Source organism: Camelus ferus, chromosome 30 (assembly GCF_009834535.1).
Source record: "Camelus ferus isolate YT-003-E chromosome 30, BCGSAC_Cfer_1.0, whole genome shotgun sequence".
In the NCBI taxonomy this organism is placed as follows: Eukaryota; Metazoa; Chordata; class Mammalia; order Artiodactyla; family Camelidae; genus Camelus; species Camelus ferus.
The window spans coordinates 7,594,822-7,621,572 of NC_045725.1; the positions used below are offsets into that span (position 1 = coordinate 7,594,822).

The following is a 26,751-nucleotide window of genomic DNA, read 5'->3' on the forward strand; positions in this document are numbered from 1 at the left end:
ACTCTGTCTCTCAGGAATGATTCCTCTGTAGCATTTGTAGCATTTTGCCCACAGTAGAACTTCCTTCAAAATTGCAGTCAGTCCTCTCAGACCTGCTGCTGCTTTATCAACTAAGTTAAATCCTCTAAATGTTGTGATTTCAGTAGTCTTCATGGCTTCTTCACCAGGAGTAGATTCCATCTCAAGAAACCATTTTCTTTGCTCGTCCATAGGAAGCAGCGCCTCATGTTCAGGTTTCATCACGCAGTTGTTGGCAGCAGTTCAGCCCCATCTTCAGGCTCCACTTCTGATTGCAGTTCTCTTGCTGTGTCCACCACACCTGTGGGTCCTTCCTCCATGGAAGTCTTGAACCCCCCCCCCCACCTTAAAGTCATCCACGAGGGTTGGAATCAGCTTTTTCCAAATGTCTGTCAATGTTGATATCTGACCTCTTCCCATGAAGCACGGATGTCCTTAATGGCATCTAGACTGATGAATCCTTTCCAGAGGTTTTCAGTTTACTTCGCCCAGATCCATCAGAAGAATCACTGTCTGTGGCAGCTGTAGCCTTCTGAAATATATTTCTTCAAATATAAGACTTGAAAGTTGAAATGACTCCTTGATCCACGGGCTACAGAATGATGTGTGAGCAGGCAAGAAGACAGTATTAATCTCATTGTACGTCTCCATCAGAGCTCCTGGAGGACCAGGTGCATTGTCAGTGAGCAGTGATATTTTGCGAGGAGTCTTTTTTTTCTGAGCAGGATGTCTCAACAGTGGGACTTCAATATTCAGTAAACCAGGTTGTGAATAGATGTGCTGCATCCAGGCTTTGTTGCTCATTTATTGGGCACAGGCAGAGTAGGTTGACCATCATTCTTAAGGGTCCCTAGGATTTTCAGAATGGTAAATGAGCTTTGGCTTCAACTTAAAGTCACCAGGTACATTAGTCCCTAGCAAAAGAGTCAGCCTGTCTTTTGAAGCTTTGAAGCTGGGCATTGACTTCTCTCCAGCTATGAAAGTCCTAGACAGTGTCTTCCAGTATAAGGTCATGTCGTCTACACTGAAAAGCCGTTGTTCAGTGTAGCCACCTTCATGAATGATCTGAGCTGGATCTGCTGGATAAGTTGCTGCAGCTTCTACATCAGTACTTGCTGCCTGACATTGCACTTCTGTGTTACGAAGATGGCCCCTCTCCTTCAACCTCATGAACCAGCCTCTGCTAGCTTCAGACTTTCCTTCTGCAGCTTCCTCACCTCTCAGCCTCCATAGACTTAAAGAGAGTTAGGGCCTTGCTCTGGATTAGGCTTTGGCAGAAGTGAATGTTGTGGCTGGTTTGGTCTTCTATCCAGACCACTAAAACTTTCTCCATATCAGCAGTAAGGTCGTTTACTCTCTTACCATTCGTGTATTCACTGTGTATTCCTTTAATTTCCTTCAAGAACTTTTCCTTTGCATTCGCAATGTGGCTAACTGCTTGGTGCAAGAAGCCTGGAATTTGGCCTGTTTCAGCTTTCAACATGCCTTCCTCACTAAGCTTGATCTTTTCTAGCTTTTGATTTAAAGTGAGAGACGTAGGACTGTTTCATTTGAGCATTTAGAGGCCATCATAGGGTTATTAACTGGCCTAACTTCAATACTGTTATGTCTCAGGGGAGGGAAAGAGATGGGGGAACAGCTGGTTGGTGGAGCAGTCAGAACACACACAACATTCACTGCTTAAGTTTGAGGTCTTGTTTGGGCATGATTCATAGCATCCCCCGAACATCACAACAGTAGCATCAAAAATCATGGCTCACAGATCGCCATAGCAGATAAAGCAATAATGAAAAAGTTTGAAATGTTGTGAGAATTACCAAAAATGAGAGACAGCGATACGAAATGAGCAGATGCTGTTGGAAAAATGGTACCAGTAGACTCGTTCAACGCAGGGTTGCCACAAACCTTCAATTTGTGAAAAAACACAGTATCTGGGAACTACAGTATAGCAAAGCACAATAAAATGAGGTTGCCTGTCTACTCATACCTCTGAGTTAAAGTTAAATGAGCAATCACAAGTCAGATGCAGAGAGATGACAATTTTAACAGGAACTCAAAGAATAATGGAAAATAAACAATAGGTGCTGTTTTTCCTGTATGTTAGACCAGCTTGTTACTGCCATGGGGGACAGTCAGGACAAACTTGTTACATTACTGAATTGTTACTCCCTTTTTATTCTGAGTCTTCTAATGATGCATAACTATATATTTATATTTCTAGTGTTACATATTACAAAACAAAATAGAAATGTCTTAAAATTTGCTTAATTATTGAAGTGTGTTTGCATCTCAAAACCCAGTAGACTTCACTCTTTTTCACATGTATTGTATGTGATTTATATGTTAAAAGTTTACATGCTTACCAAGCCTTAAATTCAGTTCTCTGTATTTATCTTTTTTTTTTTTTGTATTTAATATTGCTCTCTTTTTTTTTTTTTTTCTTTTTGGTTGGTGTTGATTAGGGATTTTCAGTTTGGCCATATGGATGGAAATGACTATATAAATACATTGCTGATGGCGTAAGTAAAATGCTAAATGATGAAATGATTTTGCTACCCATTCTATCAGTTTTTAAATATCTGTTTCTCAGAGGCAGAAGGACTCACAGCTGAAGAAAGTGAACCATTGGTATATGCTGATGCAGACATTCTCCCATTAAATACGTTACTTTAGTTTTTAAATCTGTATTTGAAACCTACTAAACTTTAATACTGCTCTAGACTAAAAAAAACAGCCAACTTAATGTTGATAACTTAAAGTATTTCGGAAAGAAAACATCATTCAAAAACTTGTAAATTTTGTAGTTTCTGTTTACTACGCACCTTGAGTTCAGTTTTAATGAATAAATGTAACTTAAGTGGAATTTTTTTAGCATCCAAGAATTAACTGCTATTCTAGAAGAATTTATTTTAATAGACTAACTTTGTAGGGAAATACGCAATTTTTAAATATTGCTGATTATGTTTATGATGTGAAGACCTGATTTGTCACTTCAGAAATTTGATATTAGAAAACATTTACCATACCTATACTGAATTAATAAATTTTTTTAAAGAAGGCCTGCTATATTCAGGGGACATTTAGTGAGTATTTGCTGTGTGTCATACACTGTTGATGCAAAACAGTGAGTAAATTAGAGTCCCTGTCTTCAGGTACGTACAGTCTGCTGTAAGACAACGTGATGATTACGGCACTGTGTGAGAAGGTCTGTGTGGTACAGAGCTCTGGAAACAGAGAGACCCCCAGGCCAATCACAGGAAGGCACAAGGACTCAGAAGACTTGCCAGAGGAGGTAGTAATTAGGAGAAGTTCTAAAGAAAGAGAAGTTAGCTGAATGAAGACTGCAGAGAGTGTAATAGCAAACATAAGAGCGTTTGGAAAGTGGGGCTTAAAATAGCCTGGATGTGAAGACAGGGAAAGCCCAGTGGAACTTGTCCAGCACCACTGAGGGCCCTACTTACAGACCAGTAGTAACATGCACAGTCTTCAAGTAAAAGCGCAAAACTATGAAGTAGCATTGCTCTCATTCATTTACATTCAGTTAGTTGTCCTTAATCCAGTAAGGATTTGAAAGGGTTTACCAGAGATACAAAGTACCAGATACAATATGTAATGAAGAAATCAAGACAAAGGAAGATAAAAGATCTCTAAAATTGTTAAAAGCACTTAAACAATTTAAATTTTTAATACTGAAGACAAAGTAGAAAAACATTGTTTATTTGTTTCCCATCACCTATTAAATAACTTGCTTATAGTAGTATAGTTGCCCTTGTGGAAACCGAAGAGAAATTGCTATGCTGTATAATTTCACAAAGGGGAACACATTATAACAGAAATGTGTTTATAATAGGATTTTTACAGGATACTTAGTAGGGACTTAGACACAACCATTTTTTATAACGTCCTTGGAGGCAAACCAATATAATGATGTCTAAAACATTGGCAAGAGGCCAAAGCAGTTTGCATCCGATAAATAACTGCTTGATGCAGAATAACACTCAATTTCTGGAGATGGATGGACATTCCTTCATGAGCATTGTATCTAGTGTGAGTTGTGTGATAGAAATTTTGCAACAGTTACGATGAAAGAATGATCTCTACCACCAACCCCTTATTGTGTGTGGTTTTTTTTTAATTCATATTTTGCCTTTCTTTCTTTTGAGAAGACAGAAGGCATATAATGATGACTGGACTAAGAGGTCAATGTATGTTTTCTGACTTTTACAGTAACTCAGTAAGGTGTAAGTACTACTATTACTTCCATTTTATATAGATGAGGAATTTGAAATTTCTTAGAAGAAACTCAAGGAAGTTTAGTAATATGCCAAAGGATGCCCAGCAAGTAAGTCAAAGAGATCCAGTCCTCTCCTCCAGATCTCTCACCCTAAAGCCCTTAAAGACTCTTAACCATTACAGCAGCAATACTGACAGATAAATTAGTGGAATTTAGTAAGTATCGATGCCTAGCAGTTTTTAACTTAGGGCATGTACATGAGATTGTATAAGATAATCGCACTGCAGCGCCGACTGTGTTGTTCACTGTTTCTCAGAGTAAACAGGGTGCTCCCAGCCCTCTGGTGTGGTATTTGCGGGTACAGCTAAGAGGGAGTAGGACGAGGTGTATTTTTTGTCATTATTAACATTGAATTACTTCAGAACAAATTATTTCTAGTTCAACTGTACATTGTATTTAACTTTTTCATAAGATGTATGTTTGTAGGAAAGCTAGGTTCTAATCCATTCCATAAAAATTGGATTATTTTTGCTACTGATGCAATATGATGATAACCAAGAACTAAGCTGCTGTAAGTCAGAAGTTGCCTCGTGTTTTTATGAACAAGAATGAAGCTAAGATTTTTTTTTTTTTTTGTATTACACAGTTAACTGTTGCCTAATAATCATACTAGGTAATGAACCGCCCTGATACCCAGTGGCGTAAAAGAGTGATCGTGTATTCTCTCTCGGCTGTCTGGGCTTGGCTGACTTTGGCTGGGCATAGCCAGGCACGGCTCCAAGCTGCCAGTTAAGTTCAGGTCTACCCCACATGTCTTCCATGTCCTTGACCCTGGAGGGTTATTTTCCTGGGGGATTCTCTTCTCATGGCAATCACCGAAACACAGGAAGGCAACACACTTCATGCCTCTGCTTCAGTCATTTCTGTGCCTTCCCATTGGCCAGCCCACGTGGCTGAGCCCAGCATCAGGGGTCAGATGAGCACATTTGCCCCTTTGGGAGAAGGAGGTGGCACGGGGAACAGTAAAGAGTTATGAACAAGAAAGCAATCTGCTGGACTGAGTTACTTATGTGGTGATAATATAGTGGTGTACATTGTTTCTACTGTAGAGTTTTGTATTTTTGCATAATACATTCACCATGACCTGATGTGTAGTGTCATACAGAATTAAGCACCTTCCTTTTATGATTATGTAAAAATATTAAAAATTATTTCAATTAAATGACACATTAGTACTATTACAGTTTTTGTCTGCAAGCTGAATTGACATCTAGAATCTCACTGAAGCACCCGTGAGGAGGGGGTGATTATGTTGTGGGGTAGTGGAAGTTCAGAGAATTTGGAATAGTATTTATTGAACGTAGTATGTACAAGGAATGTGCTGGATATTTAACTTTAGTTTTCTCATTTAGTTTTTAAAACAAGATAGGTACCCCCCACGCACCTTGTATTCATTTATAGATTAAAACCATTAGGCTTAAATGAAATTACGGGGACGCTGCAGATTTGAGCACAGGCAGTGTGACTCTGGTGACCAAGCTCTTCTCTCTCCACCTACCCGATTTCCATTTAACTGGGGTGGCCTGTATGTAATTAACAGTGTTAGTGTTTAAGATAATTGTGGCAAGGAACAATATTGCCCAGAAATTGACATTTCATACATAATCATTGTTATCCTTAGGTTTAATTGTGAATCCTTAGCTGTCTGATACTGTATACAATCGTGTGTTTTTCATAAATCTTAATTTAGCTCTTTTTTAAATTGATGCTTTAGTTGAAGTTTTCTTCATGTAGACAAAGGAAGGGACAGCCATTACAGCCCTCCTTTTATACTTAGTTATTTAGATATAATACAGACAAATATCAGAATATTTATCTCTGTGTTTAATGTACATTTTGATTTGTTTTTCTATTTTCAGTGAATTGAAAGTCCCAACTGTGGTTGTACTGAATACTTCAAACCAACAGTACTTTTTATTAGATAGACAGATTAATAATGCTGAAGACATGGTCCAGTTCATTAATAACATTTTGGATGGCACAGTCGATGTAAGTTGTTCACTTTCATTTCAAAGGGGTGATGGGAGGAGGTGGAGGAGAAATGAGTTTTTTTCTTTTCTCCTGATTCTGAAAGGAAGAGTTGGCCATCTCCTGGGGTGAAGGGCAGGCCTCCATCCTTGCTTCTCTCACACTGTAGACAGAGTCATATTACTCAGGACAAAGGCTGAGGCTGCTCAAAAAGCAGAGGCTGCTAGGGGGTGGAAATGTGTCTTCAGGGGTTATCTGGAGGGCGTTTTAGGTTGTCGTCGCGATTGAGAGGTGCTGCTGGCACTCAGAGTCAGGGGCCAGGGATGCTGAGACGTCTGCATTGTGCAGAGCTCTCTGACAGTGAGCTCTCTTGGCTTAGTACCTCCTGGGGTTTAAACATACAGTTAGATCAAGTTATCCGGATTGGTTTTCTAAGAAACCTGTGAATAATAAGATAGCTTCTTAAAAGGAAATGTACTGAGAATATGTAGACCGTATTGTGTTGTTTTTTTTTTTCATTGAAGTAATCCATCTTAGAGGGTCATGAAACCTCTTCAGCAGGTTGTGACCAACATGTATGTTAATTCAATAGATTAGAATAAAATGGAAAAGAAAATACAGGATTTCAGTGCTTTCATGAAGTTTAATTACTATTTTGTGAGACTTGTTTCAGCTTTACACAAACTATTTGAAAGTTGGCTCACAGAGTAACAAGTATTTCTTCTTTGGAAACACCCTCAGTCGCATAGGGATTTTTGTGAAAGTAACACTTACTGAAAGAATGCTCCCTGTACGAGTGAGAAGCTACTTGTAAGTTAGTGAAACTCCAGGAATGAGCCAGACTTTGCCGGTGGCTGAATGCAGAGATTTGGTTGATTTTCATCAAGAATTTTTCTCCCTCTGCCTTCGAACACTTTTCTCTTTGAGCTTCTTCGTCAGGGAAACTCTCCCTCTAGGACAGCAGAGATCTCCTGTAGCCACTGTAACACTCCGCTGACCTCAGAAGCGGGGCCGGCCTGCGCTCAGGGTGGGGAAGCCTTAGCCCAGCTGCTTGGACTGTGGCTAGGGAGGTTGAGGCAGCCGGTGCACACAGGAAGCCAGAAGGAAGGTGGGGCAGGAAGCCAGTAAACACTTCCTCCATGGCTCTTTCAGGCGCTTTACGTGATCTGTCGTCACCCCTTGACCTGCAGTTGTAAGATTATGTAACAGAAAAGCGAAGTCGTAGGACTTAAATAACAATTTGTTTTTTCCCTGTTAAATTTAAGGCCCAAGGAGGTGATAGCATTTTGCAGAGATTGAAAAGAATGGTTTTTGATGCCAAATCTACTATTGTGGTAAGTTGTGACAGATGTCTTAGCATTATTGATAGTTAAGAATATATAGGTATATAGGTTATGTCTAAAGTAAAATCTGGAGTTCCGGAGGATTTGTTAAAAATACGTCTTAACTTTCAAGATAAGAGCTAGTCCGTATTTATGTTAAGAAGAGGTACTCATCAGGTAGAAATTGTTCTTTGGTTATTCATTTCTGTATGATTGGTGAGTTAACTGGAATTCAGAATCACTTAACTTGACTGCATGACTCAAAGTGTTTTTCAGTTTCTTTCCTCCTCTTGCCGTTTTCAGTCCTTGGATCTGTACCTTTCTTGCTGAGAATGCTAAGAAATCTCTCTTACGATCCCAGCCTCAGCTCCCAGGCGCCTTGACTGCAGGCAGCCCTAAATCTGTTGGAGCCTTAAGCTTAGTTCTGGTGGTCTGTCGAGGTGCATCACGGCTGTTTTCATTCATCACGGCCAAAAGCTTAAGTAGACCTAACCTCCTGTCGGTGAGAATTAGATGCTGATAATCTCAGACTTATTCCATGCACCCTTCAGTTTCTCAGTGACCTTTATTTCGTGGATTGGGCCCTTATCACTTTATGACTGGCTGCTGCTCTGGCCTCCACCTGGGTTCCTCACCTCCTTTTGCCCTGTCTCCAGTCCATTCTGTGCATCTCTGTGTGATTATTGTTACTAAGATACTCAGCTTTGATCACTTCCCTTCCCTATTCCAGTGATGCCCTGGATCTGAATTCTCTGTTCATCTCACATAATCTCTAGCTCAGCCTTTGCGCTCACGCTGTACCTTGGCCTGCCTAATTCTTGCTCATGCCTAAATTTCTGCCTCCAAATGCTTTTTTTCAGTTACGTCTTCTATTATCTCAGGCCAAAGTGACCTTGCTCTCCTCTGAATCTGTCTGCTTAGTTCTTCAGAATTATAGTAACAACCCATAGAGTGTATTATAGTTGAAAAACCTGTTCAGATTGCTTTTGCTTTTCTAGGAGCTGAGGAGACAATATATAAGCTGGGAGAAATTATTACATTAAAGTTGCTTTACTACTAACCAGATAAGTGAAAAAAATGTCATGTGAAGAGAGTGTTGCCTTCTTTATGGTAAATAACCACACAGCCTTCTGGGTGTTAGATTCCCATGGTCAGGGGACAGGTAGAAAGCTTCTGGGCACATAGTGGCCGCCTCAGAGAGCTCCGTGAGTTACGTGAGGAAAACATGTTTTGAAAAGGTGAGAGAGTATTTGGGGCCCCCCCGCCCCGAATATAAAATTTCTCTTATACAGTGTCTTTGACACGGTAGTTACCACAGAAAGACTGACACTGATTCGTTGGAACTATAAGCACGTTGGATGGCGGCAAGAGGAAGAGCTCTGTAGTGGTTTTGAGCTCCTGTGTGCTTTTTCTGTCGGAGCGCGGCTGGGCAGCTGAGCTGTGACCGTCTCTCCACAGTCTGTGTTCAGGAGCTCTCCGCTCTTGGGCTGCTTTCTCTTCGGCCTGCCGCTGGGGGTCGTCAGCATCATGTGCTACGGCATCTACACGGCGGACGCGGACGGGCACGACGAGCGCTACGAAGTGGTGCGCGGTGAGGGCGGCGGCGCCGCGCTGCCGGACGAGGGCGCGGGGCAGCCGGAGCCGAGCGGCGCAGACCCGCCAGCGCCTGCGGCGCAGGAACCCAAGGATGTGTTAGAAAAGAAGAAGGATTAAGACTTTCCCGGGATGAAATACTTGATAGGATTCAAATTATTAAAGAGTCTATTTATTGAATTCAGACACTGAATCATGACCTTCACAGAAGAGAACATGGTATCTGTGTTCTGCTAATACCAACTGCATGGGTTAAAATAGTCCTTTCGTAAGTGGGGAGATGTTGGGAGCAAAGAGCAAAATCAAAACACTCCATCAGAGTTTACCTTATAGATGTTGTTATGCCACATCAATTCTATTTGCATGTTTCTCTATCTGAATATTCTGTGACAACATTAAGGTTCTTGGGCAGAATATTTAACTTGGCCAGTCAGGTAGAAGACACATGTGCGAGAGAAGAAGAGTGCCTCCCCCTCCCAGCGTCCGTTTCTTCTCACGTTTGGATGAGATTTATATGGACAAAATTAAGTCTTTAAAATATAGGCACTTTAAGGAGAACTAACAACTTTTTTCCAAGGATCAAATTAAGATTATGATTTTGTATAGCATAGTGATTTTATTTTGTTATTATTTTTAAAGGAGAGGAAATGTTACTTTTTACCTTTATACTCAGTTGCATTATAAAACTTTCATATGGGCCTATATAAGTGGGGAAAAAACAGTCTTATGTTCAGTTTTTGCAGCATAAATAGGATTTACTGGGAGCAGTGATTTAAAACCATGCCCTGGACGCTTAGTAGGGGTCTCAGCCAACATGGCAGGCAGGGAGGATCTCTGTTACTCCTGCCCTGCTTTATCCAGAACAGCCTACTTTTTCCTCTCTCTGTTTTATATATTGGGATTTCTTCTAAAATTTTTCTTTGATAAAAAGCTCCTCCTGCTTTTTAAAAAGTAATATATATCATATTTTTGTTTATAGTGTAAGTTTATGGTAACTTAGGATTTAATATGTGCATATGTATATCTATACGTACACATACACAGGAAGTGCATTGGCATACACTTGCCATGTGGTATTATGGGTGTGTCTGTTCACAATGAGTAATGAGTGACATCATCAGCCTGTTAACATTCACGTCTGGTGATTCAGGAGATCTGCCAGTTCACTTCCCCATTGTCCCAGTGTGTCATCCAGTTCAGCCAGTGACCTCTCATCTTCTCCCCATAATAAAGTAACGTAGGAATTCTTTCCCAAGTAATGTACAAAATTGGTACTGTTTTAATACCAGTATGGTATGTTTATTGTAGATTAGTTTATTTTTTGAGGTCTTCATTTTAGCCAAGTTTAGGATTTAAGGTGACTGTTATTTGGGTGGTTATTCATTGAGTTATTAGACATTTTTAAAATGTTTCATCACTTTAAAAATACATAATTCATGGTCCTGATCCTGTAGTTGTCCAGGGCTGTGGTCCCAAAGGTTCCCCAGTGGTTATTTCTGATGCCATTCTGATCACTACTAACCTGATTCACTCTTCTATCTTAAGTTCTAAGGAGTGACTGGTAATTGCTCTCTTGTACCCATGTACTCTTTTAGGATATAATAATTACTTATTCTTAGTGTTTGGCACCCCATTATAATTTTTATAAGTGAAGCACATATGCAATCAAGTGAAACTTCAGGAAACACAGAATGAAATGTTATTCTTAAATGGGAATTAGGAATAAATGCTGTTAATTTGACAAGGAGATGCCTCTCTAACGAGTAAGGAGAGATTCTTTTGGAAGGTCAGTATGAGCGATGGCCGCGGTCGGGCTTGTTTGCAGCAGTGAGAAGCTCAGGTGAGTGCAGGTGCCTCGCGGGAGTCCTGACCTCCAGGGAAGGGGGTCTTAGCTGCCACCGTGACAGGAGGAAACTGGAGTAGCAGTGTCACTGCTTTTTTCTTCATGTTTATCACTGACAGATGTCTGTCATCTGCATAGTTTCGTCTTTTGTCAAGTGCACCGATAAAGACCAAAACGGGGGGAAAAAGGTAGAGCTTAATGTGTATCAGCGAAGTCCAGTGATCTTTGTCTTCTGAGATCTCCATCTCTTTAAGATAATGCTTTAGTTCTCTGCCACCGTTTTTCACAGCTCTATACTGTTGCCCCATATTCTTTGTGTGTTTTCAAAATGTATCTATTAGGAAAACAAAATGTATATTTGGATTATAAGTGGATTATTTTATTTTTTTTTTGTATTAAACATTTGCTTTTTACTTCTCTCTACTTTAGGATATTGTTACAAAAACCTCACAAAACAAATGTAAAACTTTTGCTCACTAGTATGGTTTTCCTTTCAATATCATATCAGAGTTTTCTAGAAATGCTGTTTTCATTTTAGAAAAATGGCTTCAGAATAAAGGTAGGTTTCTTAATCTGGTAGGAGGACACAGATCCATCATCCTAACGCAGGGATGAGTCTTGTGCTGTGATTACATATCATTGGGGGAATACCCTTCAGTAAGTTGCAATTTTGCAGTTTCAATAAAGTTCTGTTTCTGACTTTTCAAATACAGGATCCTAGATGCTTGCTCTTGCTGAGTCTGGTCCTCAGACAATTTTCAAAGATATTTCAAAGAGAGAAAGTATGTATTTTTATTGAGCTGTGCACCCCATTATAGCTTGTAATCCTTTTTGTTTGTTTCACTGTCTACATTAATCTTTTTCTAGCTCTCTGAAACTTACCTGAGGTGCATTAGACCTGGAATTTTCACTTTCTTCTTCATACCTAATGCTCCCTGGTATCTGATTTAGAAATAACATTGAGCCAGATGTCTAGAGGCTGAAGGAACGGTTTATATCAATAGTAAAATAATTAGCTATATTGTTTTTGTTTAGTGGATTTTTGTTCTTGTTGATGCTTCTTGTGTTCTGTTTAAGGAGCTTTTTGGTTTGGATTTTGCAAAAAGTAATTTAAATATTTTCATAACTGTTTCATATGATATGGAGGTAGGACAGGGAAAAATCACTCATCTTATTATGCAGAAATTGTTCAAATAAGTGCAGGATGTTAAGACTATCAATTGGTGAGGTTAGGTTTACCATTTTATTTTTATAAATATATATTTTTTCTGAATGTGTCCGAGTCCAAGAGTGGGCAAAAAATAATTTTCTACTTTGGACTAATCTATAAAGGTTTTTGAAAGTCTGTATTACTAACTTGTTGAATTCATGATATCCTGCCTTAAGGCACCAATTGTAAACCTTTGTTTTTCTAAAATAAATTAATTGAAAACATGTAACCGTTTATTATTTTTTACTATTTATCTTTTGGTTGTCTGGGACATAAATATTTCTCTGTGCAAGCGAAGAGGACAGCTAAAACTGATCTTTCACAAAACGCTTTTTTTTTTTATCATTAATTGTAAGTTATTTGTAATTGTGGAAACAATTTTAAAATTTAAACAGACTAGATTGTTGTATTCTTTTATATTAAATGATCAAGAACCTCAGCTTCATAGGCTTGATATATTGTATACTGGTAAAACCTGATCATTTTAAATATTAATTACAGTTTAAAGTTAGAATAATTGGATTTGAGTCCTTGATCAACTACTGAATTGTGATCTTGGACACAGGACAACCGCCTCTCACTGTCATTGTCAGTAAAGCGGTTTTCCTTTTTAAAATAGCGTCAAATGGGGAGAGTATGTTACTGGAAAACAGAGCTTTATACAACTATTAATTTTTAATAATTTATTTTTCACATTTGATACCATAAGCATATCTTTAAGTGAGAATTGCTCTGGCACAGGAATAACAGCCACAAAATCAGTCCCACACAGCTTGTGGGTGTGTACAGACTGGCTGGTTAGAATGCATCTTCTGATAAGAGCCCTCAACTTTTCTCTAAGTCCATCTCTTGTAAACTGAAAAAGTGTTTTAAACAACTAGCAAAAAAGTGGCAGTTGTTTTCTTGCAGTTTATTCTTTCAACAGCTGTTTATTAAATGTCTTCTATGAACTACTGAGGATATAGCAGTGAAAGGCTGTCACAGCCTCAGTCCTCGTGGAGTTTTTAGGCTGTAGTAACTGGTACTCAGGTGTTACTTACAATGCTCAATTGCAAGTCTTCTACTTCTCTGTTTTTCTTGGTTTCCCTTCTCATATAATTTGTTGTTCAACATAAAATTATTGCTGTTAGATCTTTGGGACAGAGGGTAAGAGACCAGGACAATCCAGAAGACATCAGTATGAAGGGGTTGGATTTACTCAGCATGTCTGCAACTCTGACAGTTCTGTGGGTAGATAACAGAGAAATGGAACAACTCTGACTACTGTGGGTGGATAACAGAGAAACAGAATAGAGTTCAAGGTGAGGGAACCCTTAACGAAAGGGAACTCCAGAGACAGAATGGGCTACCTCGGGGGTCAGAGTTCCCACCTTGAAAATATTTAAACATAGCCAATATTTCTTTCTGAGAATGAGTTCTGTGAGGCAATAAATGCAAACACTAAAGCCACACTCTATGCCCATGTTTACAACTGTCCCTTCTCTTTCCAACAAAAAAAACCCAAAAAGAATTTTGGCCAGCTTTTATATATTAAATTTTTGTTGGGTGGACGAAGCAGCCAAGTGAAACTAAAGAATACGTAGTAGGAACTGAGGATATTTTTCCACTCAGTCAGATTTTTCATATGAATCTTTGCATCACTGTCTTCATCACTAGGCCACTTAGGGATTTATGCAACAGTGGTTTTCCTGCATCAAAGCTGTTTGATATACTGCAGTTTCTGAATGTATGTTTGATGTAATCATCAGAAATTCTATTATCAGCCCCAAGAACCCAGTCAAAAATACAGTAAATGATTAGATGACATTTAATATTTTGAGGTTGTATACTCAGAAATAATGTGTATAGCTAATAAATCTGTGTTAAATTCTTCTCTTTATTCTTAAATTGATTGTTAAGGGAACTTTGTAAGGTTCTGAATTGGCATTATTAAGATTTCAAGATATGTGACTTCTCCAAACAATACTTTATTGTTCTAAATCAAATAATTGAGAGAGTGACTTAATACTAAAGATTTTTGTAAGGTAAAAGATGACTCCCTTTTTTACAAGGGGTGATTTTGAAAGGAGCAAAAGAACTCACAAAAAGCACCTTCTATTTGGACATAAGTTAATACACATTAGTTGAAGCTAATTAGGTAGTTTAGCTTTAAAGATTATAAAAAATTATTGTGCCAAATTATTACCCTTAGTACAATCTATTTCTCTCAGTTTTTTGATAGATAATCTCAAATTTTGAATTGCTGGCTTTGAAAGTAATGAATGTTTCTCTAGGTCCTTGTAAATACACAGAATCATTCAAATATTACTGTGTGAAGCATAATGGTAATTTTCATAGGTGCCTAAGGACCTGTATAGAAAGATATACCAGGAACATTTTTTTCCCAAGAAGATCTAGTTATTTATTAAATTATGAGGTATTTCTCAGATATATTATGGAGGAAAATTGTCAATGATTAATTTTTAAGATTGATAATATGAAGCATAGTTCAAAAGAGCCTTTGGAGATAAACTATAGTTGCGATCTGAGTAGAATCACTCAATAATTGTTTAAATCTGAACAAATTACTTAAACTCTTTCTCATTACCTTGCTGATGGGAGGCAGTGACTTGTCCCTTTTTCCCTTCTCAGCAGTGATGTTGGGAACCTGAAACTGTTAAACTGCTGATGGTGTCATGTGCATGCGTAAAAAGGCTGAAACTTTACAGGACTTGGTAGGAAAACGTCAAGATAGTAGGTGGTGTTGACCACTGCCTGGATCTTCAGGGAGGTCCTTACAGGAAAGAGCAATGGGCAAGCAGGAAGGGAGCGTACTGCGTGGCTAATAAGAGAGCCTTCTGCCTGAAGCCTGCAGTACACGACTGGAGTAACCATTTTCCTTTCCCACTTGCAAAAGCCAAATTCCGTGCTCCGAGATTAATTTGAGTTAAGAATCCATCATATATAGCTGTAGGGATAGTTAAATGAGCGTCTCCAGACAACATTACTCACTCTACTGCCCAGTGGTGATCTCCCAGCTCTGTCTGGTAACACATGGTATTTCTAGGAAGCAGTAAGTGCTGTAGTTTTATCATCTAAATTTCCACAGGGAAAAAAGATTTCAATAAATAATGCTGAATCAGTTGGCTATCCCTGTTGAGGGAAAAAAGTGAACATTGGCCCCACCTAACACCATACATGAAAATTCAAAGTGGATTGTAGACCCAAATATGAAAAATAAATTTCTTACAGAAAATTCTCATGACTTTTTGGTGTAGAATTGCTTAAAATAAGACAACTAACCATAAAAAAAAAAAAAAAACAGTTGAGTTTCATTAGAGTTAAGAATTTCTGTTTATCAAAAGACAACATTAGAAAGTGAAAAAAGAAAGATATTCACAATACTTAACTCTGCCAAAGGACTTGTTTTCCAGAATATTACAAAGAACACTTGCAAATCAGTAAGGAAAAGACAGCCCAATCAATGTAAACAATGCACAGATGATGGCAACAGGAACTTTACAAAGAGAATCTCCCAATAGTCAATGAGCCTATTAACAGGTGCTCAACATCATTCCCCATTCGGTCTCTTGATTTTAAAAATCTAGGTGAGGACAACACAAATTTGTATCTCCACTTTGCATATCTGACTTGACATTGCTACTTGGGTATTTAATAGGCAGCTTAAACAAAATGTCCTAACCACTTTGATTTTCCACCAAATGCCTGATTTTGCACAGTCTCATCTCAGTAAAAGGTAACTTTGTTATCCTAATTACGCAGGTCAAAACCCCTGGATCTATCCATAATTTCTTTCTTTCAACCCCCGATACCTAATCTATGAGCGGTTGTTAGGTGTACCTTTAAAGAAGCCGCACTTCACACCACTTTGCAGCTTAGCATCTCAGGCTACCATATCCGTTACCAGGCTTCACTGCTTCCGCCCTTGACTGTGTAGTCCACTGTCACAGGAGCAGCTAAATGGATCGAGTCCTCTTATAAAGCAAGGCGGATCATGACATTTATCTGCTCACAACATTCCAGTGGCTCCTTGTCTTACTCAGCATAATCATGTTACTGGTTATATTATTAATTGAAAGGTGTCCCCCAAAATGCATACATTGAAGTTCTAACCCCTAGTACCTCAGAATGTGACCTTATTTGGGAATAGCTTTGTTACAGATATAATTAGTTAGCATAAGGTCATACTGGAGTAGGGTGGATCCTGACTCAGTATGACTGGTGTCCTCATAAAAAGGGGGAGTTTGGAGACAGACACACATGCAAGGAGGATGCCATGTGAAGATGAAGGCAGAGATTGGGGTGACGCTCTTACAAGCCAAGAAACTCCAGAGATTGCCAACGAACCACCAGAAGCTGAGAGAAAGACACGGGACAGATTCTGTCTTGCAGCCTCAAAGAACTCGCCCTGATGACACCTTGATCTTGGACTTCCAGCCCTGAGAACTGAGGTAATGGAATTCTGTTATTTCAGCCGCGCGGTTTGCGGTACTTCGTTGCGGCAGCCCTAGCAAGCCAATTATCGCGCGGTGCTCTTCCGCAGTCCCGCTTACGACACTCATCTCCTGCCTGCCTCCCACCTGCTCTTGCTCTCTCCCTAACAGCCTTCTGCCCTGGCTCTTCCCGAAAGCCACCAAGCAAGCTCCTTGGCCCTTGCCTTCACTCTGACTGGAGTAAGGTTCTCCTGGATGTCTTCATGGCTCACTACCTCCTTAGGTCACCTAGCGGTTAACACCTTTATTAACCATACTGTATAAATTATACCTCCTGGCCTCCCACTCTTCCCAACCTCTTGATTCTGCAGCTTTATTTTGTATAAGCTCTTCTTTATGATATTACATGTTAATTGTTTGCTGCCTGCTTACCCCCTCAAATATACAATAAATATAAGCTCTGAATGGTGAGACTTTATTTTTTTCTCAAGGCTATACTCCCAGTTCCTAAAACGTGCTTGGCATGAAGTATGCATTCAGTAAATGAATGAATGAGTAAATGAATATAGTGTATTTATATAATGGTGTATTTGTCACTAGTGTGTTGAAGGTTTCTGATTTTTAAAAAAAAGCATATATTTTATTTTAGTTGAAGACTTTAAATGCCTGTTCTAAAAAGTAAATGCTTAACGATTAAGCAATAAAAAAGCTAATAAGCATGAAAGAATCATAAGCTTTGGAAATATTTTTCTATTTATAAAACATGTAAAATATGTCTTAATATAGAAGATTTTTACATTAGCTTAGGATCTAAAATCTTAAAATTTATACAGTCATTGAAAATAGGAATAGAGGTCAAGAATTATTAGAAACTTAGGAAATCAGATAGTCTCCATCTCTCAAATACTATGGAGAAATAGTCAGCTCTTTTGCAATCATCAGTCTAAAATTGTTAGCCTTTGTAACAATTACTGTATTTTAAGTCAGGGATTCTTAACCAGTAGGGCTTATCAAATTACAAGAGCGTCCACAGCCTGAGATGAAATGCACATAAATCCTAGAAAATCTGTTTAGTTGGCCTTGGATGAACTTCTGCTTGAAGCTTGAACAAAAAGAGAAAAAAAAACAAACAAACAAAAAAAACCCCAGTTGATGGCCTAAATGATTAGTAGGAGGGGTGAAAACGCCAGTGCCTCTGAGAGAAGTTGTACTTTTTGTGATTGCCTCGTGAGCATTCAGAAGTCAAAGAGCACAACACGCTGCAATAGCCCCGTCGCCACCCCTCGACCTCGGCCAACAGCAAGCCAGCCTGCCGGCGCAACAGCAGCACCTTCAGGAAAGTGGCTTTTATTCTTGTAAACGAGAAAGTAGGTTATGTCCAGCTGGGATTATTTACCTCTCACTTCCCCGGAAATGAGTGGTGGCTTGGGGACTGAAATCAGCCTTTGCCGTTGGGGACGTGCGAGATGCGGGGAGCGCTAAGGTTACGACCATCGAGGTTTCAAACGTTCTGGCTTCATCCTCATGCATCGTTTGTGTGGAAAATGAAATTTAAAATGCAAAGGTGTATTCACAGTTTTGCTTCTGTCTTCTACACTACCTAATGTAAAACAAAATTTTATGTGACCAGTAACTGGTCCCAAATAGAAAATGTGTGCCAAGATGCCCATTTAGTAGATGACCAAAAGCCAGAAATGGCCAAAGCACAGGAGGGCATTTCTGCTCGAACACCTTAGCATGCAGTTCGTTTTGCGATCAAGAGCAGTTTCTTTCCCAGGAAACTGGATTGTTTAACTTCAGGCTATAAAATAAGAAGAAGAAAATGAGAGGAACTAAAATTCCCAGTCCTCGTGGAGTGATGCCCATTAGAAAGGGAAGAGATGGCACCATGGGCTTTGCCACACTCATTCTGCTTTTTGGCAGTTTTATGTGTTCTAGTTTTTTTTTTTAAACATGTTATAAAATTTTCTTACTGTATATCTTTAGAAAGAAAGATAGGTAAAGCAAATGTAGCTCAATGTTTACAACTGGTGACTAAGTAAAGGACATATATATGGGTGTCACATACCCTTAACCCAGAATCACCAGTTGTACTGTTCTAGCAACTTTTATGTAGGTTTGAAATATTTCAAAATAAATGTTAAGGAGAAAAAAAATAAAGAAAATAAGTATTATGGTAAATTCTTTTGATAATTTTGGAAATAACAGCCAGAGACTTTTTTTTTTCCAAATAGTCATAAATTACCTTCCAACACTTGTTTCAGCTCAGGTCCCAAGTTACAGTAAAATTTGCTCCAAAGTCCTCACAATGCAGAAACATAGAAATATTTTTTTTAAAGCCCCACAAGGGGTCAGAAAACTTTTTCTTTGAAGGGCTAAATAATAGTTTAGGCTTTGAGGACCACATATAGACTCTGTCACATATTCTTTTTTTTTTTTTTTAAACTCTTAAAAAATGTCAAGATATTTCTTAGCCCAAGGCTTCTTCAAAAACAGGCTACAGGCTGCATTTGGCCAGCACACCATGTCTTGCCCGGTAGAGAAAAAGTATTCCGCTGATCCATGGCCCCACAGCAGCTGCAGGTGGACGTGTTCTGTGCTCCAGCAAAGAAAGCCCACCTGGGGCAGCAGCTGCAGGTGGAGTCGCCACCTGATTAAATTTTCAATAATCTGCTTTCATTCTTCAGCACTCATCTGTTTCCATACAGGCACAACGGGCGACTTGAATGGAGCCACCACCCCTGCATTTTTTTTAACTCCTTGACGATGGCAGTCATTTCTGCAGCCTCCCCAGGAATGTGCGATTGCCTTAGGTTTACTATTTTCAAAGGCAAAGCCTGTTCCAGTGGCTTTTCCTTTTAACTCCCCCTGTCAGAGCCCTCACTCCCTGGTCAGGTAGGTAACCTGTGGAAACTCTGCAAGTTGCACTACAGTATTTCTAATTATCCATTCTGGAACCAGGAAAATAATCACAAGGAGCGGAACTGTGAGATGGACTCCAGACCGAACCCCGTGGCTTATCTGAACTGTTAGCTCCCTGCTCTGACTGGTGGACCACCGGCAGTACTGTGAGCTTTGAGCCAATGCCCGTAAATCCTCAATATCTGATAATTTTTTCCTCCTCAAAGCTTTCATCCTGGTATGTGGCTGCAGAACCTTTAGAGGAGGGCAAAGAGGATTATTTACAGTGTAACTTCTTTTTCTTTGTTGTGTAGCATCTTGGCCTTCCCTTCACGTGAGGGGCTCTGGAGGTGTGGGGACTGATTGTGGGCCGTGGCTCTGTTTTTTGGTGGTTCAATTCTGACTTCAGTTGACCAGGCCCACAGCTTTTCCACTTAACACAGATCAGGTAAGGCTTTACTGGACTCCCGCTGGTTTCAGCTCTGGTCTGACTGGTTGGTATCGAGCTACTTGCCATGACAGTAACCACGCTCACCTCACCTTTGGGGATTAAGTCCCTCACGTGGCTCCAAGACCCTGGGAACCCACCATACACATGTGTTAGCCCACTTCAGTGGAGCAGTTGCCTTGTGACTTGTGACTCATGGTGGAGAGAGACCACATAGCTCTTCAAGACTGCTGGAGCGCCTCTCATGAACTTATTTCTCCAGCTGTGTGTCCTGGGCCTTCCCAGAGCAGGTCTTACATGGTAAATGCACCCTAACATCCCGATGTCCTGAAACCTCTTTATTGGACAGCTTTATTGAAATACATTTCATACCCCATAAAATTCACTCCTTTAAATGGCATTATCCAGTGGGTTTTCTTTTTTTTTTTTTTTTTTTAATATTTTCACATAGGTACACAGCTATCACCACTAGCTATTTTTAAGGCATCTTCATCACATGGAAAAGAACCCTGCACGCATTAGTCATCATTCCCCATTCTACCCCCTCCCCAGCCAGCCCTGCTCAACCACTAATCTACATTCTGTATGAGGGCTCCACTTTCTTCAATTCCTTGTCAACACCTGTCTTGCTTACCTCTTTTATTTTAGCCACCTTCCAGGGTGTGAAATGCTATCTCACTGCATTTCCTTCATGACTAATGATGCTGTCTTTAGTGTCTATTCATATGCTTGTTGACTGCTTACATATCTTCTTTGGATAAATGTTCATTCAGATCTTTTGCCCATTAAAAAGAAAAACTAATTATTGAGCTTTAAGAGTTACTTACATATTCATATTCTCATACAAGTCCCTTGGCTTCAGTCAATATAAACTGGCAAAGTCATGCGATTCTTTCAGTTTGCATTGCACCTTCTCGTGGGTCATGCTTAGTTTTTCATGACTTAAGAGTCTGTGGGCCATTACAAGTTGTTCAGGCAAAGAGAGATTAATCTCAAGGAGCTGGAAGGGCTGCTTCCACGAGAAAGAGGGCTCGGTGTGATTTACGTGTTAGAGGTATCCCCTTCCATCAGAATCAGCCCACATGTTCTTATGCCAGTTTTCAGGATTTCATTCATTTCCAATCGATATCCTGACTTCAACGAAAGAGGTTCTGCAAAGTTGAGGATTCAGTTTGTTTAGCAATCCAGCCACGTGCCATACAGAAATTTGGCTTGCTTTTTAGAAATCTCAATTATGTGGCTACAGGAAGCAAGGATTTCTTTCAAGACAGACATACAAGTTTTTAGGTTTTCTGTGCAGACACTGAGCTGGGAACTGAAGGCCTTGAGCTCATCATTTTCTTTCCCCGATTTACTCAACATAGTTGGAAGTGTGTGTGTGTTATAAACTTATTTTTCATGATATCTCTATGGCATTTATACCTTCTTTGTGTGTTTTGGAGTATGATAGTCTTATTCAGTATAGTAATTCAATTCTTATGATATATATTACATACCTACCAAATGAAATCTATAATTTCTAACATGATTACTAAATTGCTTCTCTGTTAAAAATTGGGAAAGGTCTGGTTATAACCAGGGATTGAAATAGTGCATTTTAGAAAGCCTCTAGTACTTGAAGCTCCACCATAAGAATTGTGTCTATGGACTCCTACTTGTAAAGTCATATTTCACAGGAGTGAATCCCTGTTCAATTGCTCCCTAAGTTTTACTTATCTGTAAAATGGAGGCAATTCATATTATGGGCTTGAGAAAAAAGTGATAATACAATGTATCATTTAGCATTCAGTTGGCACAAATTAAAGCACTTGATACACATTAGCTGCTAGGATCAATACCATCGTTTTATTTGCTACAACTACCTCTGCCTAGTCAGCTGTAACTTAAATAAAACAATATATTCTGTCAATTCTCTTAGAAAACTTAAGGAAATATATAAAAATGGTCATTTAACTTTTGTTATTTTTGCATGCCTGTCTTTGATATTTAATGTGACAATTAATGTGATTAAAGACTTTTAAGAATAATTTACTCTTTTCTCTTTTGTTCAGTTTAGCTTCTTTCCTGTCCTCTAACTAGCTTACTTCATTTGATTTGACTTGTTGTATAATTAAGTTGTGCCTGAAAATAGAATCAACACCCTGGAATTAAAACTATATTTTTTGCATATCAACTTCTAGCATTTATGTCCATTACACCTTGTAACTAATGTTGCAAGGAGGAACTACTAGCTAAAATTTTAATACTCTACTTTTCCTAAATGACATAGAATTGCAGTATGGTAATATTGTGTACACTTTTCAGGTCGATGGATTTCATTTCTAAAACCAGTATTTTGATAGCTTCTTATTGGGGAATTTTCTTTGATCACATGTTCTACACCCCTAGGCAGTAGATGGCAGCTACTATGTATGTGTGTGAAGAAACTGAATTTAATTAAAGTTCATTTCTCTAGTGCTTAGTACAGCTATTGTATTTGAAGAGACTAAAAAATGCTCTGTAAATTGAAAGACATATGCAAAAAGGACACTCAGAGCCAAGGATCAAGTGACTCTCTAAAACCAAAGTACCTTAAATTATAATTTTATTTAATTAATGCATATGTCTTAACTGACTCTCATTTGTTTAAACATGGGAGACCTAAAAGGAAGGACACTTCTAACAGAATTCTCACTCTTAAGTGTGTTAGAATCTGAACGCTGATGTTGCAGGCTCATTGTTAGGGTTACCAGATTTGGGAAAAAACAAAACAGAATGTCCACTTAAACTTGAATTCCAGATAATCCACAAATGTTTCAGTATACGTATATCCCATGCAATATTAGAATGCATTAAATAAAGAACACAGAAAAATACGTATCCCACTGGGCTGACTCCCTCACCAAGCCATGGAACGGCTCTCCTCAGGACTACTTGCTGTGAGATAATGCATTTTTCTCATTGTTTAAACTGGCTGGGGATGTGATTTTCTGTTACTGTCAGCTATATGCATCTTAAATCTTCCATTATCTTCAGAGGGTTTATGAAAAACATGAAAGAGCAAATAAAACCCAAACACTTGTTTCTGAAACTTTCTAAACCTATTCTCACTTAATCTCTGTTTTCTTGTATTTAAATAGAGACGGGGAAAAAAAAGTCCTGAAGCCTGGCATGTTTAAGAAAATAACACTTTTATATTCTTACTTGTAATTTAGGGTGATAAGGATGAGTAGTCAAGGAATTGCTTCACAGGATGGAGCTATAAGCAGTCACTGTCATACTGATCAAGGGAGACACTCAGTATGTATTCATGGATATGTTTCTGCTTTGCGATTCTCCAAGATGAACTGGCAAGCTTAGAATTCCTGACAACTGAGTCAAAGCTGAGTGATTCTCCTAATATGCATATGAATAAAACAAGTCACTTTCCAGGAAAATAACCCATTGCCTAACATAATCACTAAATGTCTAGCATTATTTTTCCAGCAGATCTTTTAGAAGTTAGCTTTTAAGCAAATCAGCCCTTCCTCTGGTCTTAGTGGAAGGCAGAGACGAAAACCCTAATGCCTGTGTGTGTGAATGTGTCTATCTGTCATTGCTGCTAATGTAGTTTCTATTGGTCGGTTATAATTATTTTGGATATATATAGAAGTATAATGTAAATTATTCAGTATCTAATTTCCAAACAGTTCTGCAGTCTATTTTAACAGATTAAAAAGAGTCATTTTATATTTTAATACACTACAAAATGTTATTTTTGAAAATGAAGCTTAACTTGGAAGTATATAGAAGTGAATTCAATTTAACCTTTTTGAGAAAATAGGTGAGTGCCATTTAAGTACGTATTTGCCATGTCCTGGTTAATGCCAAGGGAAGGGGCCAGGATTTGTATTGTTGTGTTCCTCTGAGTTAAACTGAGACAAGATATAGCCAGGAATCAAACCAGAGCAATAAGAAACAGAGTTACATGAAATGGATCAAGTTAGGATAGGTATGGAAACAAGGAATTTGAAAACCAGTTTGTAACAATTTCTAAAAAGCCTGCAAACAGGAACAAGCTCAGGTGTAAAGACGGTTGGACACAGGAGAGCTAAGGAAGTAAACATTCCATGTTCACATGTGGAAACTGGAAGGGCCACGTGGAACCTTCACGACCTGCTAAACCTGGTTTTTGTATCCTTCATCTGACCCAAACTCAGATGTTAACCTTCTACACAACTAGTTTGCCAACTGTCTTAAAGTCATCAACGATTTATTCTTCCTTGAGCCTTCTCTGGATGCCTTAATGAAGTTTTTGTAATGAACTGTTATAGAGCAATTTTAGGTTTACAGCAAAACAATGGTAAGCACGGAGATTTCCCATATACCCTCTGTCCCTGCAAATGCATAGTCTCCCCTATTATCCACATCCCAACCAGAGGGGTACATTTGTTACCAAGGAGGAACCTATGCTGACACATCATAATCCCCCGAAGTCCATAGTTTCCATTAGGGTTCACGTTTCCTGTGTACAGTCAATGGGTTTGGACAAATGTATAATGACATGTATCCATCATCATGGCAGCATATAGAGTAGTTTCACTGCCAAAATCCTCTGTGTGAAGCCTAGTCATTCCTTTTTGCCCTGAAACTCCTGCAACCACTGATCTTCTTACTATCTCCATAGTTTTGCCTTTTCCAGAATGTTATATAGCTGGAAGCATAAAGCATTTTCAGATTGGGTTCTTTCACTTAGTAATACACATTTAAATTTCCTCTATGTCTTTTCACGGCTTCGTAGCTCATTTCTTTTTAGCTCTGAATAATATTCCATTGTCTGCATGTAACACAGTTGATTTAGCCATTCATCCACTGAAGGACATCTTGGGTTGTCTCTAACTTTTGGCAATTATGAATAAAGCTGCTGTAAACATCCACGAACAGGTTTTTTGTATGGACATAAGTTTTTAACTCCTTTGGGTAAGTACCAAGGAGCATGACTGCTGGATCATACGGTAGGGATATGTTTTATAAGAAACTGCCAAACTGTCTTCCAAAGTGGCTGCACCATTTACATTCCCACCAGCAGTGAATGAGAGTTCCTATTGCTCTACAGCCTCACCAGAGTTTGGTGTTGTCAGTGCTTTAGAATCCACGCTCTAATAGGTGTGCAGTTTTAATGTTTAATTGTTTTAATTTGCATTTCCCTGATGATGGTATCACACCGAGTATCTTTTCACATGCTTATTTGCTATCTACATATCTTTTTTGGTGAGGTGTCTGTTCAGATCTTTTGCCTGTTTTCAAAATGGGTTGTTTGTCTTCTTATTGTTGAGTTTTAAGACTCCTTTGTATATTTTGGATACCAGTCCTTTATCAGATATGTCTTTTGCAAGTATTTTCTCCCAGTCTTTAGCTTGTCTTTTCATTCTATTGAAAATACCTTTAATGAAGCAGACGTTTTTTACTTAAGTCTAACTTACCAATTCTTTTTTTTCATTAATTATGCCTTTGTCTTGTACCTAAAAAGTCATTGTCATTCCCAAGGTCATCTAGATTATCTCGTATGTTACTTTTTAGGGACTTTATAGTTTTGCATTTTACATTTATGTCTGTGATCTGTTTTGAGTTCATTACTGTGAAAGCTGTAATCTAATTAAACTTTAATAGAAATTTTTGTATTTTATTACATGGAATCGTGACAGATCTCTGCATAGTTTATTTGGTATAAGGAAACTGCTTTTTAGAAAACATGCTACATAAGTAAGAGATAAAGGTTTAGTTTTTAGTTACTCATAAAGGAAAGTCAAGACCTTGGTACCTGCAAAATGCTGTCACTTTATTACCTCATCAGATCTGATCGTCCTAGTTCACTCCTTCTGAGACTAATGATTTAGAGGAAATTCTCCCATTTATAGAACCAATAAGAGAACTTGCTTTTTGATAACATTAAGTTGCTAAAAAATGTTTCCTACTCTTATGAACCAGGTGTATTATGCCTTTTATAGATGAGGAAACTTGAGTAATAAGAATTTAACCTACTTGTGCAAGGTCTCAAAGCTAGAATGTGATGGTTACCAAAACTTACAGTTTTCCCACAGCTTCCCAATTGCTTTCAGTGTAGCAGGAACTTGGGAGTTGTCGTGTGCAGACCATTTTCAAATTCCTCTATTTCTTTTCTTGGCTAATTCCTACTCAGTTGTAGTTTTTCTCAGTGTATGCAATCTTCTTTTCAATGATTTTTATTACTACTTTGTCCAAAAACAAGTTTTCATTTCCATCACAAAAGAGTATGCTTGCTTTGTTTATTTACTCCTCAAAATCTTTTGTTCCAGAGAAAAAACTCTCTTAAACAAATCACTCAAATGCTTTAATCACTTCTGAAGAAAAGAGGTAATGAAATGTCAAATGAGATCCATCAAGTTAAATTCATTTGTTAATCTAACTATTTAGTCATCTACTTGAATGACTAAGAAAAAGAACCCATCCGTCTCTAATCAAATTTCACTGAATCAGGTGTTTGTCCAGCACTGTACTTACCACATGCTGTGCAAAACAAAACAGAATAAAATTTCTGTACAAATTTTTTAGCCTCGCTAAGTTTGCAATCTATTCTGGGAGGTAAGACAAACAGAATACACTGTTTTTCAACGGCTAGGTCATATGCATAGACCACAGGTGTAACAGTGGCATGTGGAAATTTAAAAACAATTTATATGTTATAACTTTTGATGATTACTTGTTTTGATTTACTTCATTTTAG

The 26,751-nt window shown here is 38.6% G+C and overlaps 1 protein-coding gene and 1 long non-coding RNA gene across 3 annotated transcripts in view; one reads left to right on the forward strand and one right to left on the reverse strand.

Moving 5' to 3' along the window:
- Window positions 1-12,477, forward strand: part of TMX3 (thioredoxin related transmembrane protein 3) — a 42,362-nt gene extending 29,885 nt beyond the window's left edge. Inside the window, exons 13-16 of the mRNA XM_032470647.1 lie at window positions 2,481-2,537; window positions 6,172-6,301; window positions 7,546-7,614; window positions 9,061-12,477. Of these exons, the coding sequence (XP_032326538.1) occupies window positions 2,481-2,537; window positions 6,172-6,301; window positions 7,546-7,614; window positions 9,061-9,315 (511 nt within the window). The 3' untranslated portion in view covers window positions 9,316-12,477. The remainder of the gene's footprint in view (window positions 1-2,480; window positions 2,538-6,171; window positions 6,302-7,545; window positions 7,615-9,060) is intronic.
- Window positions 1-26,751, reverse strand: part of LOC106730651 — a 64,322-nt gene that overhangs the window by 8,231 nt on the left and 29,340 nt on the right. The window contains exon 3 of one of the 2 annotated variants that reach the window (XR_004316252.1): window positions 13,292-13,472. The exons of the other annotated variant lie outside the window; for it this stretch is intronic. This is a non-coding gene — a long non-coding RNA (uncharacterized LOC106730651). Of the gene's footprint in view, window positions 1-13,291; window positions 13,473-26,751 lie in introns of those variants that run through there. 2 annotated transcript variants of the gene reach the window in all.